This window comes from Myxocyprinus asiaticus, chromosome 30 (genome assembly GCF_019703515.2).
Source record: "Myxocyprinus asiaticus isolate MX2 ecotype Aquarium Trade chromosome 30, UBuf_Myxa_2, whole genome shotgun sequence".
Lineage (NCBI taxonomy): Eukaryota > Metazoa > Chordata > Actinopteri > Cypriniformes > Catostomidae > Myxocyprinus > Myxocyprinus asiaticus.
Genome location: NC_059373.1, coordinates 18,067,269 through 18,079,897, shown reverse-complemented (window position 1 = coordinate 18,079,897; position 12,629 = coordinate 18,067,269). Strand labels below are relative to the sequence as shown.

The following is a 12,629-nucleotide window of genomic DNA, read 5'->3' as shown; positions in this document are numbered from 1 at the left end:
TTAGGAGACCTGGCTGGAGTCACTCAGCACGCCCTGGATTCGAACTCACGACTCCAGGGGTGGTAGTCAGTGCCAATACTCGATGAGCTACCCAGGCCCCTAAAATCAGTTTTAAAATTGTGATTTCCATGCCTAAAGTCATGGAAATTAATTAAAACCTCGAAAAGTCATAGAAAAGTAATTGAATCTCTAATGACTATACGTTTTTCTGGTTATGCAAAATATTTAATCTGCTATTGCAATTTATACATATTTTTAAAAAGAAAAATCCTTATCCAGTATTCACGGACAACTGTAATGAAAACATTTATTGGTCAACAGGTGAAGAAACCCCTTTATAATACAGGAATGCTTTAGACAGTGCCGTAACTACAGTGAGGTCCGGGGTAAGAGAGGGCCCATGATGGCCGGCCTGAAGGGAAAGACAAAAATGACCGCAGGCCCGAAGGGCACACCATTGGGTAGGCAAAAACAGCCGAGGGGGAAAAACCCATATGAAAGGGGAAAAGGGGCCCCACATGTGCTTTGCACTGGTGCGTAACATCCAAGTTACGCCACTGGCATTAGACATTAATGACAGCCGTGTAACAAAGCTTTCCATAGTTGTTAATGTCATTGGCTATTTCTGTTACACTATCTCGTTTTATTGATGAACCATCTTACATTGAACATTTTATGTCACAATTTCTTTATTCTTTAACCCTATTGCCCCCGCTGCCCACCTGTATGGCCTAAACCTTTGTAGTTGGCATGACTAGAGTTGGTAAATTACAACTGTCCAATGTAAGTTGCATTATGAAAGAGTAGCTTGCTTATGCAAATAATATAGTCAAAAAATCTTCCAGAAAACTGCTTGAAAGAAATAAACAATCTATGACATATTATCTTACTACACAAACAATAATGTACATAATAATTAGTTATAATTATAATAATAAGTAATTAGATCAAATTAATTTATTTAAGTAAGCAATTCTTATTTTACTGGACTCTCTTGAGGAGAGGTTTGCAATACAAAATACAGTGCAATGCAAAATAATATTGCTCATTGTCTGAGGAGGTCAGACACAATAGATGCCAAGCATTACTTTCGCAAAGTCGATCTTCGAAGACCTTGATGTTCCTTGTTCCAACATTCGAAGTGGTATCAGGAAGATTAAGACCAATGGAGATGAAGCCAGAATCACAGGATGTGGCCATAAGGGAAAATTTTAGAAAGACTGCATGAAAGAATAGCTCAAATGGAAGAGAAAACTTCAACTGGCACACAGATTCAAGTTGACCTTTAGAGCCACAACTCACAACATCTCTTCAATGAAAGGGCTATATGTTTAATGACCCAGAATGAACCCTGTTCTGACAGAGACATAATAATGCTCAAATGCACTTTAACAGCCAAAACACGCTTGAATAGAAATCCTCCTGATGATTAAATCAAAACATTTGGGTAAAACACATTATTGCTGTGTTTACCAAAAACAAAATGAAGCCTTCAAACACAAGAGAGGTTCACTGATGTTTTGGGTTGTTTTGTTGCCGTTGGCACTGGGTGCCTTGAACATGCATGATTTCAAGAAGTCAAGCGAAAGCTGAAACAATTTGGAGCGCAATTTTGAGAGCAGTTTCGGAAAAGGCCATGGGCCTTCCAGACATACAAAAAGAATTTTTCAGTATGACCTGATGTGTTGAGGTGATCCAACCTGTGAGGAGGGATGAAAACAGTGAGCAGGCGTTTTTAAAATATGGCATTAGAGCAGTCCGAACTGGCAATACAGAAGTGTGAGAAGCTTATCATTGGCTCCAAAAAGCACTTGACTGCAGTTATTTTGTCTGTGCCGCTGAATATTAAATCTTGGGTGTTATTGCTCTTTTGCTTTCTAGATTGAAGAAATTATTCAATTGCAAATCAACAATAAAGTTTCCATTTCTTTACTGTGAAATGAAGAATTGTGGAGACCAAACAGTTTCTTTAATTCTTTTTCAGGAGAGTTAGTGCCAGGATGCATTTTTTATGTCAATTTTTGTCTCTTTCTGTGTCTTCAACAATGCAAATGTGGCAGCTTGGTCGGCACCATGTATGCAGCACATGTTTCTGGTTCACTCACTCACTCTTTCTCTCTCTCTTTCTGCACTTTCCTTATCGTTGCCAGTTAGTAATATAAACCAGACTCAGAGATGGATAGAACTGTATTGTGTGCGTGCATCCAGCCTCTGGACTTACTGAGTACCACTCACCACAAACTATTCCTTTTAAGAATGCAACAAAGTGCCATTCTTAAAGCATTTGTTCCCCAAAATGATCATTTACTCACCCTCGTGTTGTTTTGACCCCCTTTGATTATTTTTTTTTTTTTTATTGTTTCGACCCCCTTTCTTCCATGAAACCCGAAATTTGGTGTTAGGCACAATGTCGGAGCTGCTCTGTTCCATAAAACCAAAGTGGATGGTTATTTATACTGCCAAATTCCAAAAAGGACAAAAAGCACCATATAAGTATCATAAAAGTAGTCTATATAGTTTGTGATTTATAATTACATGTCTTCACTTGTTTTCTGTGAAAAGAAATGTCACCTTTAAATGAGTTGCATCTGGTTTGATGTAATTGATGGCAAACAGCACTGGTTCTCTCGTGTCATGTGATCTATCGTGACGTTACGACCTCAAATGAGATTTAAGAACTATGGCGGAGTGGAAGATTAATGGTAAACAACAACTTAAATGTCTTTTTCTATTGTATGATTTCAGAAGACTTTAAATGTAGCACATACGTAAGTAATATGGGCTACATTTATGATAGGATACAACGGGGCTAAAGGCACCCCTTAAGGAAATTTTGATTTTTTTTCTGGTCACAAAATGTATCAAGGTAAAAATATATATATATATTTATTTTTATTGAATATTGATGGACCAACATAATTTGTATGAAAAGAAATAATAATGGAAGGTTGTTTCAATTAAAATTCAGTAAAAAAAAAAAAAAAAAGGTGGTGAGGGGGTAAAAGGCCCCTAGGGGGTTTAAAGTGATATCGTGTAGATATAGGGGCAATAGTTATAGGACACAATTTGTCAACTAATGCAAATCATTTTGACACAGCAAGATGCTTTTTTGATTAACAAATTAAGATAATACTTACTCAAAATAATCACTTCAGAAACGGGTGCATAATTTCTTGTTAATTTCAAACACATTTGGTATTTTATTACATCTCAAGTATTCTATAAACAAACTAATCTCTATAATGATTGGATGAGTCAATGTGAGCCCACTTTGAACATTTTTCATTACAAAATCTATTCCTAAAAAAAAACTAAACAAAAAACAATGTGTTTAATAGGGACCCATATACTATTCTTTCAATTATTAGACGTTTATTGAAAAATGTTTGATTTAATGATCTTAAACAAAACTGAAAATGATAAATATGTATTTTGTCTCAAAAGAAATGTTTTAATTTTAGGGATTTTTATTAGCTACATATATTTGCAACATTTTTAAAAATATTAAAAAATTAGATCAAATCAACCTTTAGACACCACACACAAAGATCTCATGGAACAGGAACATTTTCCAGTGTATAGTGACAAACAGGTGTTTAGGAAAGTCCTGCGGTACTTTCTGTTGTAATTTAGTGTTTTGGGAAAAAATTAAATCAATGGAGCCTTTTACCCTGTGGAACATTTAGCCCTGTTGTACCCTACTTTTATGGTGCTTTTTTGTCCTTTTTGCAGCTTGGCAGTATACCATCTACTTCATCTGTATAGTAAACAGAACCCTAGACATCTTGCCTAAGATCTCCTTTCGTGTTTCACAGAAGAAAGAAAATAACATGGGGTTAGAACGACTCCGGGCTGAGTAAGTAATGACAAAATGTTCGTTCTTGGTGAACTATTCTTTAAGTTCATGCATGCACTGGTATCTTTCCTCATTTTTCAGCATGTAATTGAAAAATGTATCAAACCTTTTTAATGAATGGTTTCATTTTATCCATAGTTCTCCTATTTTACCTTTTCTACAGTCCATTCACACATTCATTCAGCCATCCATTTCTGCAGGAACACCCGAGCCGCTTCATACCACTCCTATCCTCCCTCTGCTGCCCCCTGCTGCCAGGTTCTAACTTCTCTGCATTGCTTAGGAATATCAGCCTTTCTTCTGCAGGCTCGTTTTGTGTGTACCCACTTGTGTTTTTGATGGTTTTTTTTTTTTTTTTGTGTGTGTGTAGATTGGTTTGTTTCAGTGAGCTTGAATGAAACTCTTTATTTTTCAATTTGGTATTGCCTTTTAAATTGAACCCTATAATATTGTTTACTGACACAAATTTATTACAGTGTAGACATTTTGAAAACATAAAAGCATTACCCCTACACCTTCCTTGTTTTTTATTTATTATTGTGTAATTTTCATGGCATTCACCTTTAATATTACTTTAAATTAACACATGTAGTCTTTCATTCATGTCTTTTTAAAATAATGTTTGTGAGGGATCTTAATATAATGTTAAACAGTTGTAAATTGTGGTAGATAGACAAATGTTCATTAGATATGTTTAAAATAACGAACAAGTACCTGCAAAACTTGCATTTGTAATATGCATTTGTAAATTTAGCATTTGTAATAAGCATTTTTAAGTTGGCCACTATTGCAGACATAAGTTAAGTCACCAACATACGCCATGTTTTTTTCAGTGCTAAGTCTGCATTTTGAATTTTTGGACATAAATTTTAGATGGTGTTGCTAATTATCTTATTCATCTTAATTCTTAAATTCAGACTTTGAACTTACTGAGGGATTACTGGTTATGGACAGTTCACACACAATCATCTGTGTAGGAGAGTTTAGAGAGTGACTATTAATTTTCAGGATTGCACTGAAAGGTTATTTAAAATGACCAGATAAGTTGCCTATCCACTAAGACATATGTTGAATTGCCATAGTAATGCCTGCAATCTATTGCTTTGGAAAGGAAAACTATGTAACCATGGACACCGTTCCACTCATATTCTATTGCCATGGTTACAACTGTTCTCTAACTGTATCGCCATAGTGACAAGTGTCCTTTCGCCCACAGGGATAACACAAAGCATGGCCACAGCAGCAGACATGGTAAGAACAACTGCGGTTATTTAACTAGCATATTCAGCTATGTTATTGACAAGTGTATATTAGCATTCCTCAACTGTCAGAAGTCAATATATCTTTGTTTTTCCCCTTTTCCTTTGAAATATTACCAGGCCTGTTGTCTGCACCTCTGAAAACTGGGGACTCTAAGATTGTATGAAGCCCGGTGGTCCAAATCATCTAGTCAAGAACAACATAGTGAGAGGAAAGAGTGTGCTCAAACAGGTTTCCTGTTGAACTGGACCCAGCTCACACTTGGACTTAATACAGAATCATTACTGACATATATACATAAATACAAAGATCCTGATCTACAATCTAGGGGTAATGAGCCGCCTATCAGGCCGCCTGCGCTCTGGCGGTGTTCGTTTGGCTTGTGACGCTCTGGCTGACAAGGACTGCAGTGAGGCTGAGGGCCCCTCTCCATGGGAGGGGGATGGAGAACCTAGGGGCACATCTGTAGGATCCACTGGCTCTGATCCAGCCAACTCACTACATTACAGCTTTTTTTCACCTCCCTCTTTGGCTAATGGCCTGCGGAATCATGAAGACCAGCTTCAACGTAGGGCAAGGAGACGGAGGCAAACAGAATATGTGGAGCAAATACACACACATCAACTAATGCACCTTCAGCAAAACACACAACCACAGATGCATACACCTCAGCAATCACACCCACTCTCGCAGAAAAGCACACACCTGCAGCCTCATTTACACATTCCAATAGATAAACATATGTGGATGGACACAAACACACTAACACACAAGTGCACACAAAAGGACATATGTGAACCTACAGGCAGTGGCTCCTCACTTATGGAGCTGGATCCTTCAATTATCCCAGAGGACTTATCTATGACTCCCAAGACTGAAACACATAATCTCTGTGTTCAGTCAGCCCCTTTGTTACACACCACCCCTCCCCCAAAGAATCTGACACCTCCTCTATACAACCCTTCTTCTTTACTCAAGGAGGAGTTAGAGCACAACCCATCGTCTCAACTAGAAATGGATCACACTACAAACCTAGAACAAATTTGTGTAACAGGCCAAACAGCTGTTATGACCACCATAGAGGCTGAGAGGAAGTATACCCTGCGGAGCTCTGGTCGACCACGTTTCCCCTGTCATCTTCGGAAATCATCCCGTTTACGTAGAGCTGCTGAGGAAACTATGTTTAAAAGAGAACTGGACCAAAAGGATGAAGAGGAGGAGGAAAACAGAGTCTGGAGAACAGAGGACACAAGGCTGGTGGAGGAGCACCCTCCAGAGGTGGGTGTGGTTGCCTCATCCTTTGAAGTTTTATCATCACCAGCCATTGTTGAAGATGTTACACCAAGTCATAACATGAGAACATCAGAAGGAGAGGGCATTGTTACTCACCACTCAGTTAGAGGAAGGCGACAGGGACGTTTTACGGGTGTAAGAAGGATTGTGGTGAAAGTAGCCAGAATTCCTGTTCACATGAGCCGACGACAGAAAAGCTACAAGATCTCATCACTGGAGCCGGTTAGTGCTGGACCCCGTGGGGAAGGAGTCACAACAGCAGAGGGGCTTGAGGGAGGTGTAGGAGGTGAGCCAAAAGCTATTGTTCCCAGAGAGCCCACTGCTCTTCTCCGCATGAAAAACAATGGAAAAAGTGTGATGGTGATGTTTCCACCAGGAGAGCTTCCTGTCATCTTGAAGCGGCGAAGGGGACGCCCTCCCAAACAAGCATTACCAGGGCAACCTGACATGCATGAGACCAGAGTAGGAGCAGCTAGTGCAGCAGAGCCCAAAAAAATACGGAGGCGAAGGACAGTAAAGCTGCCATCCCCTCAGCCCTCATATGTTAATGATACCAATGATGTTAAAGTAGAATATGCAGATGTTCTCTCTAAACTGGCCTTCTTGAACAGGCAACCTCCCAGTACTGGCCGTTGCTCCCCTCCACGCTGCTGGACCCCAACAGAACCTGAGACTTTTCATATACCACCAGAAAATCCATCCCTTTCTACTCTTTTACACCGTCTCACAGGATTCCGCAGGAGAGGTGGTCGTGCAGGCTGTATGGGGAGTAGAGGAGGGGGTGCTGCTGGATCATCTGATTCCTTGAAGAGGTCATTCAGTGACTTCTTTGAAACAATTGGCAAGAAGCGGAAAGTCACCACATCTGAACCAGGAACTCCTCGGAAAAGAGTCAAAGGAGTTGCTGGGGGAATAACTAGGGCAAATTTAGGTGACTCTGCACAAGGAGAGAAAGTTAGAAAACGGCGGTCACGAAAGAATGGGGCATTAAAAAATGGTCCAAATGCCCAAGAACAAGACTGGCAAAATGGGAAAAGTGGTTGGATAGGAAAAGCTGACAGAGGCATTTCTGAGAAAGCAAGTAGTTATCAGAGTCGTTGTTCCCCTCAAGGAAATTTTCAAACCAGTGAGGCTGGAAAGGGGGGGATGTACCACAGCCCTGGCATGAGAGGGGTGGGCAGTGCAGAGGAGTCTCAGAGTATGTTTGCAGGATACTTTCGCTCTCTACTTGATTCTGATGACTCCTCTGACTTGCTAGACATCTCCATGTCCAGTCCTGCTGGACGTCAGGAAAGCCGTAAACTTACCCCAGGATATGAGGGTGGCAGCCCAGGTGCAGCCCACCCTTGGTCTCCCGCCTTTTCTAAAAGAAGTCCTAAAGGAGTAGCCTGTCTTGGGGAAGGAGCATCATTACACTCACCTCAGACTCAAGCCAGCTTGGCAACTAAACCCTCATATCCATATAGTGGTTCACAGACTTCTCCCACCCCATCCTTTCCTAAATCCCCTGCTCTTTTGCTATCCCGTTCTCCTAGTTCTCCCCATCCAACTGGAGGTTTTCCTCAATATCCACCCAGTTATAGTGCTGGGGTCCTTCAAGGAGGAAGCATTTACCCCCTCCCTCAACAGCAGCAACAACTGCAAAGGCCAAGTGACTGTAGCTACACATATGGCACAAAAACTCCCTCTGTTCCTTCAACACAGTGTCAGATGAGTTATTCCAACTACCAGGGATCTGCCAAGCGAAATTATAGTGGATATCCAGCCCCACCCCATTCAACCTTACAGCGAGGAGACTCTGGTCCAACCTCACCAGGTGTAAGTTATATGTCAATGTCTAAGTCTAGCCCCTACTCCTTAACTTCCTCTCCCCCTGAGAGTTGTAGGCAATACACCTCCACGACACAGTGGGGATACAGACAAGGGGGAAATAACTGGGGTGGTGATATATATGGGACTCATCAGTTTCATGATTACTCTGACTATGGGGTAGCCGGAACTGGTTCAGAATCCAAAGACATTTTGGACATCTCAAACTACACACCCCAAAAAGCCAAACAGCGTCCCTGCCCTGACACTCTCTCTGAGTCCTCCTCAGACTCTTCTCATACTGGTGGAGGGGGGGTGGGTGCTACAGGGGGAGCATTTCGCCCAAGGGATGTTCCTATGCCTGAGGGTCAGTCTAGCCTTTCAAGCCTGGAGAAGCTAATGTTTGACTGGAATGAGAATTCGGCAGGCTCCTCTTACAACTGGAGTCAGAATGTACTTTTCCAAGGGGGGACAAAACCAGGTCGTGGCCGAAGGAAAAAGTCTGATATACACAATGAGAAGGAAGCATGCTCTGCTCCCCCAGGATCCCCTGCCAGCCCTCCTATGCAAGGAGGTGGGTCAAAACGTAGTACTACTGGTGGAAGACAGCCCAGGGGAGCCAGAGGTAGGGGAGGATTCTCACCTTGCCAAAGAGAGCGACCCCCACTACAAAAAACTAAAACTCATAAGCCTACAGCCCCATCAGGGTCAGGGCAAATGGGTTCAGGGGGCATATACCAGGAAGCATTGGACTACTACAGTGGAGATAGTAGCAGCCTATCACCTCTCAGCCATGCCCCAGAGTTGTGTGAATACCCCTCCCCATATTCTGTCCATACTTCTACTCCTTCCTCAGATGAGCGATTTGCTCATGTCTACCCTCCAGACTCTGCCTCTGTCTCCCCCAGTTTATCAAACCAGTCAGATGTTCTAAAGCAGTACCCTAAACCTGGGCATCCCTCACAGACTTATGGCCATGCTGCCAGGACTTTCAGCCCAACCCTGTCCCCAACCCCTCGCCTCTTGCCACAGTGTGGTTCTGCCATAAGTCCACACCGGGTTCCAAAAGACCAGTTTTCCCAGTATGATTCCCCCAGTTATAGTGGCTCTCCATGCTGGTATGGGCAAGGAGGAAGTGTCGCTAGCAGCCCCCAAAACTATGAAGAACAGCGACCACCAGCAGCCTCTTTGCCCTCCCACAAACGGGACATGTCATTGATGGTCTCTGGGATGAGAGTTCCATCCAATTCATCATACCCCTCCCCTTTACACAGAGGCCCTACAACATCAACCTCCTGTGTGAGTGGGACTCTGGACTCTTCCCCTCAGCATGAAGAGATGGGTTACCATGGTAACTTGGACAGCTATGCACCCCTTGGACACCGTTATGCACCCCAAACAGCCCGGGGAGGGGTACTCTGCCAGCTTCTTGACCAGCCCAGCGATGAAGGGTTCACCGTTACCAGCCTGTAGCTGAAATTATCAGGGCATCGCTGAATAGGTAAGAGAGGAATTCTGGGACAGTTGAAATAATAGCAATATAAAATGATCTGCTTTAGTGCACAGTTGTCCAAATTGTTGTATCTGTTTAAATATAATCTGGAGATCTATAATTATATTTTTATGAGAAATGTTTCCAGAAAATACTCACTGTGATGTTACCACAAAATGTGACTTTATATATTTATGTGTATTTGAGACTAACCCATTTGAGACTAACCAATCTTCCTTTATATCTCTATTCCTTACAGATGAAATGGACCCTTTTCATATTTTTTCATATTTTTTAAAGGATAAGCTTTGGAAGACACTTACTGAGTTGAGACTGAAGAGTTTCAGAGCTATGGACTAAATAAAGACTTCTCCAGCAGTGACAATCAAGATCCAAATTCAGACATATGCAGAGACGCACACAGAAACACACATGCACCAACGTACAAACATATTCTATGCCCACAATACATTTACATGTACTCGCATATAAACTTTCATATGCTGACTTGCAACTGCAAATGCATGTGCGAAAAGACACTCTCACAAACTAACATTGCTGCACAACTTGAGCTAATGACTTTTTAAAGGACCGAATGTACACTGCTAGTAACATGAAGAAACCAATTTGCTGAAAAGCAGGGAACAACATGTCCCTTTCCTTCAGAGTGCAACTGTGCAAATGCGATTTCCACATTTCAGTGATACCCAAAAACAAAACCAATGTGATACCACACAAAAGGTTTTTGACTACACCCTGTTCCTTTTTTTCTATCCAGTTTTAGTCTCAAAACCTCCTCTGATTAAGTCACTGAGGAGATCAATTATTTGATCTCTAAAGGTCCAATTTCTTCAGCATCTATAAATGGTGACACTGCACAAACTCTGCCATTTTCTCACTCCAAGTTATAACTGTTTTTTAAAAGCCAGCATTTGTACATAAGCTACTCAAACAGTTCCATCACCAGAGGAGCTCACTGCAATGAAAAATACAACAGAAACACAAGTCCTTTTGAAAGAGACATGTTAAAGCAGCAATGTCATGAGAGTATTTCAGAATGGCTGTAAGGACACATAAGGGGGATACCAGTTTTATGTGGCTTTATATAGTTCAGCTTGGGTTTGTGCAAGTACAATTTAATTAATCTTTTTTTATCAATGGCCTGGTCTGGTCCAACAGGAATGTGTCTCAATTTGATCCCCCCAACCATCGTTCTGAACCTGCAGCATGGTCACCTTGTGCTCAACATACAGCTCTTATTCGTGTTGTTTTTATCATCACAGGAGGACAGAAACCCATGCAATGGCCCCAAAAGATGCTGTGCTTGTCAAGATGTTAAGAGGCCAGGGCACTTTACACCCTGGATATGATGGCTTGGGACTCTGGGTGTGGACAATGCAAATTCTCTTGCTCATCCTCCTTTTTCTTTCTTCCCTTTGTTTGTATTTCTTGTGGTCCGCTGTGTCGTACAGTGATTTTTTGTGATGAAATATTGTATCTGTCAGTTCCATATACTGTATCTGAGGTGAAAATATTTAAATACACATTCTGTTCTGATCATTGTTAAATTTTGTCCAGCCTGTGCTTTGTGGTTTGGGGAAATTAGCTAAATATGAAACTAGGGAAGGTCCATTGGTGGCCAAGCAGGAAGTAAAAAATACAATGGGTATTTTTTTTCTCACCTTTATCTACCCAATTTGTAATGCCCAATCCCCAATGTGCTCTAAGTCCTCATGGTGGCATAGTGACTCACCTCAACCCAGGTGGCGGAGGACGAATCTCAGTTGCCTCTGTGTCTGAGACCGTCAATCCACGCATCTTATCACGTGACATGTTGAGCATGTTATCATGGAGACATAGTGCATGTGGAAGCTTCACTCTATTCTCCGCGGCATCCACACACAACTTACCACATGCCCCACCAAGAGTGAACCACATTATAGCAACCACGAGGATGATACCCCAAGTGACTACCCTCCCTAGCAACTGGGCCAATTTGGTTGCTTTGATGACCTGGCTGGAGTCACTCAGCACGCCCTGGATTCGAACTCACGACTCCAGGGGTGGTAGTCAGCGTCTTTACTCGCTGAGCTACCCAGGTCCCCAAAATACAATGGATATTGATAATTATAATCACATTTACCGGGACAAAGTGCCAGTTCATGTTCAGACACCTGTTCAGTTAGTTGATTATCAAAAACATAGATTATTATTGCAATAATGTTTTAAAAATTGGTCATGTTCTAACATGGCTGCTTCCATGAGGTGCCCCTGTTCTATGTAGAATTAAACAGCTTTTATAAGGTTACTGATATGACTGAACTCCTCATCTTATATGAGTGATCATGATTTTAGATGTAAGTTTCAAAATTAGGCTACTATTAATTTCTTTAGAAGTCAAACTTTTTAAATGAGGAAATAAATTACTGAGTGCACCTTTCACAAACTGGATTTCCCACAAAATTTCTCATCGAAATATTATCAAAACAGTCCTGTCTTCTGAGAGTAGTTTCGTTGGCTTGTTTGTATTCCGGGCTGTGCAGCACCGCTCAGGCATTCGGAACGAGGTGATTGCGCTTTGGGTGTCAGACATTCTCACGGTTCAGACGAGGACACGAGCGGATGCGAGTGAGGCTGAGAATAAGGCTTTGTGAATTATGGAATTTATGGAAAGGAAGTGATTTGAGTGAAGGGGTCTGAGAATATGTTAGAATCGCATTTTCTTGTTTAATGTGTTAGTTTTCCCTCCGTTATTGTTTAATTAATCAATTTGGTTGTTTTTATTGACAAAATGATGAATTAATTTGTAGATGCATAAACTTCAGTTTGTCATTTTCGTGCTGCCCCACTGTGGCAATCACGTCACATATCTAGTAGCCTCGGTCATACTAACCCGCTTTCACGTTGGGATTTTCGCAG

General features: G+C 41.5%; 1 protein-coding gene across 2 annotated transcripts in view; it reads left to right on the top strand.

Annotated features, from left to right (window-relative positions):
• Positions 1–11,255, top strand: part of LOC127421300 (transcription factor Gibbin-like) — a 31,488-nt gene extending 20,233 nt beyond the window's left edge. Inside the window, exons 3-6 of one of the 2 annotated variants that reach the window (XM_051664270.1) lie at positions 3,733–3,856; positions 5,073–5,107; positions 5,236–9,719; positions 9,970–11,255. In XM_051664270.1, the coding sequence (XP_051520230.1) occupies positions 5,450–9,691 (4,242 nt within the window). In that variant the 5' untranslated portion in view covers positions 3,733–3,856; positions 5,073–5,107; positions 5,236–5,449 and the 3' untranslated portion in view covers positions 9,692–9,719; positions 9,970–11,255. The remainder of the gene's footprint in view (positions 1–3,732; positions 3,857–5,072; positions 5,108–5,235; positions 9,720–9,969) is intronic. The other variant, XM_051664271.1, reaches the window with a different exon arrangement.
• The last annotated feature ends 1,374 nt before the right edge of the window (positions 11,256–12,629 follow it).